This window comes from Amphibalanus amphitrite, unplaced genomic scaffold, assembly GCF_019059575.1.
Source record: "Amphibalanus amphitrite isolate SeventyFive unplaced genomic scaffold, NRLGWU_Aamphi_draft 000016F_arrow, whole genome shotgun sequence".
Taxonomy (NCBI): Eukaryota; Metazoa; Arthropoda; class Thecostraca; order Balanomorpha; family Balanidae; genus Amphibalanus; species Amphibalanus amphitrite.
In genome coordinates, this window is record NW_024881512.1 from 1,750,072 (window position 1) to 1,752,957 (window position 2,886).

The 2,886-nt window shown below is 51.2% G+C and overlaps 1 protein-coding gene across 1 annotated transcript; it reads left to right on the forward strand.

The window, feature by feature from the left end:
* Window positions 1-755: 755 nt before the first annotated feature.
* Window positions 756-2,398, forward strand: LOC122386784. The gene is made up of 2 exons (XM_043376362.1): window positions 756-951; window positions 1,858-2,398. Exons 1-2 carry the CDS (start codon window positions 897-899, stop codon window positions 2,289-2,291), a joined length of 489 nt encoding a protein of 162 aa, XP_043232297.1. The 5' UTR covers window positions 756-896; the 3' UTR covers window positions 2,292-2,398.
* Window positions 2,399-2,886: the final 488 nt, after the last annotated feature.

Consider the following 2,886-nt stretch of genomic DNA (forward strand, 5'->3'; position numbering starts at 1 on the left):
TGAGAAATCGGTAAAAACAGAACGCTTAATATGTTAAAATGGGAAAGCTACGTTGCGCGAAGTCTTAACTTCAACTGTATTTTACAACGTGTGTTACGTAAGGTATTAGGTATGTATTTACAAAACCTCTTATTCTAAATCAAATCAACAGAGCTCGTCCGCCTGATGCAGACGATGCACTACTATGAGTTTCAGGTCATACTTCAGGTGCAAATTTCTCCCTCCCCCTCTTCACTACAGCTCCCATGGATATACAGACCATGGATAGGTATACATACACATGTAATGTAGGTACAGCCCACCGCTAAAGTAATGTGTGGATTTACCAATCTCAACGGATGGCTTTGACCGACGATTTTTAAATGCGGACTGATTGAAAAGAAGACGTCAATAGATAAAGTTGTAGCTGCAAGGGTGAAGATACATGTAAGCTACATGTAAAGTCTCGTTGCAGTCTGGCCAATCGTTCCTAGGCTTCAGAAGCAGAACATACCCATGACTGAAACCACACATTACTTCTGCTGTGGACTGTACATACCTACCAGGCCACCACTGCCTACACCAATCCAACGGTTCGGTTCGCTGATGTCTCAGCCGGAGATAGCCCTGGATCCCCGTATTGTGATGCGAATAAAAGCGGCCCTTGTCGGAGGACCCCCGCTGTCCTCTCAGTCCTCTCACCTTGGCCCACAGAGGAGGTCGTTTGCCGGGCTGACGTCAGGGAGGAGGCGCACGGATAGTTTATACGTAGGTCGGGGAGGGGGCGGGCGGCCCGTATCCGGTTTGGAGCGTGGGCCGCCGGCCGGTCGCCGCCCGCCGCCCCGTCCGCGGACCGCGGCTGCACGGACAGTGCCGTGCTGTGTGCGAGCTGCTGCAGGGGTCGCTGGTCAGTGAGCATGGGCCGCCCTCCGTCACGGCTGGGACTGGCGCTGGCGGTACTGGTCTGCTGCGGTGAGTTCCCCGGCCGCCGGCCGCTCCAGTCGCCGCTGACGGGCAGAGACTGCGTATTATATCCTTAGGAACGTTCAGGGCCATCGACAAGGGAACCAAATGTATCGATGTTGCTACTGCGTAAATGTATAGCTGGATAAATGTGCGTCGGACAATAGACAAATATTTTACAGAGAACGGACACTCGGATGCTAGATGAAACACATGTGCAGAGTGTATACATAATGCTGCAGCATGTATGACGATTGCTTAAGCAGCCCGAACTAAATTACGGACCCAAAGCGGGTCCATATAAGTATCTAAATAGTTTTGTCCGCAACGCATCATCGGTCTCGACTATTGGAACGCATTAACGCCTCATGAAGTGTGCGGTAGGCAATGAAGTAAATTAGGCTTTGATTTTCAATAGCTCAATCTAAGCACGACTGTGAAAAGTGGATATCGCTGATAACTCTGAAAGCTGCTGTTTTTGCCTCGGTGCATGACGCGCAGCGTTCCGTAATTGGGGGATGGTTCGGTGAGGGTCGCTTTCCCTGCAGCGTCCACGTCATCGCAAATTTGCAGCAGAGTATCAAGGACATCATGAGCGCTGTGAACCGAGCTCCGCCTGTGGGCGGAGCTCGGTTACGCATTGCGTGTCCGCTGTGGTGCGTCAGCGTGCATGTTCCGTTATTGGGTCACGCTCGTTAAAGACTGCATGGTGCATATCTTTTGGATCTGTCTGGCTACGGTATATACGAAGTCATTTAACTCATTTAGCCATCGGGCCGAATCTACTCTACTAAGCTAACAATTCAGGATTAATAACGACATTTTTCAACAGGAAATGTAATCAAAGGTAACGACGCACTGCCGGTCCTAGCCTGTGCTGGGTGACTGAGTGCCCCTGTCGACTCGTTTTGGCAGGTGCGCTCGGCGCGCGGGCCGCCCCAAACGGCCGTCTGCGGCGGCAGGCCTCCGGCGGGTCAGGAGACAGCGACACCGCCTGTGTGATGCGCCACATCGGCGACGGGGAGTTTAAGGAGGAGTGCAGGAGCATCCGCGCCGAGTGTGACCAGAAACAGTGTCCTGTCGACACCGTCTGCGGCCTGGACCTCGACGAGAACATCACCTGTTTCGACGCGTCGGTGAAGGAGTTCGAGAACTGCGGCCCCGAGTCGTTCCGCCTGCAGCAGCCGTGCCCCGCGGACGCCGGCATCCGCGGGTTCGGCATGGGCTGCACCTTCTGCAAGGGATACCCGGCCAACGAATTCTTGGGCGGTCGGGGCTCGTCGGCGCCTCAGGCACGCGGCGGCCTGACGACCGCGGCCGCCGTCATGATCAGCTACCTGCTGATGTGAGCCGCCGATCAGGCCGCTGCGTCCCCTCATCGCCTATGATCGCTGTACCGCTCTCGCCGCAATAACATGTAACCAAAATAATACAAAATGACACGATTATCACTAAACGCATTGTTTAAAGGCCGATTATGTATAAAAAAAGATCAGAGATCCAATTGGGTCCTAGTATTCTTGGGTTTCCTATTGTAATGTGCCTGTTTCCTGTTAAGGAGTTTGGAAAGCTCCGCTTGCAGACTTGTCCACGATTGAATGAATTTAACGAAATAAAAGAACAATTGATAACAATGAAATCAATAAGTAGAATAACTTAGGTCTTTTATTTATTCAGCGAATGTCAATTTTATGCTTAGCGAGCTCTAGGTAGGTACATTTATCTTACGCACAATGCACATGATTATGAAAGATAACAAATATCAAAACATCAAAGACCCGGGACGGAACAGTTTTTTTCCTGTTTTGTATGTAAGTACCTACCTACCCGCCCACGTCATTCTTAGTTCGTTATATTTTAATTTAATGCCAGTTGCGGCTGGGTGAAATGATTGGCGGGATTCTTTACGGCAAAAATAGTCCCGGATCCGATTAGAGGGCCTCC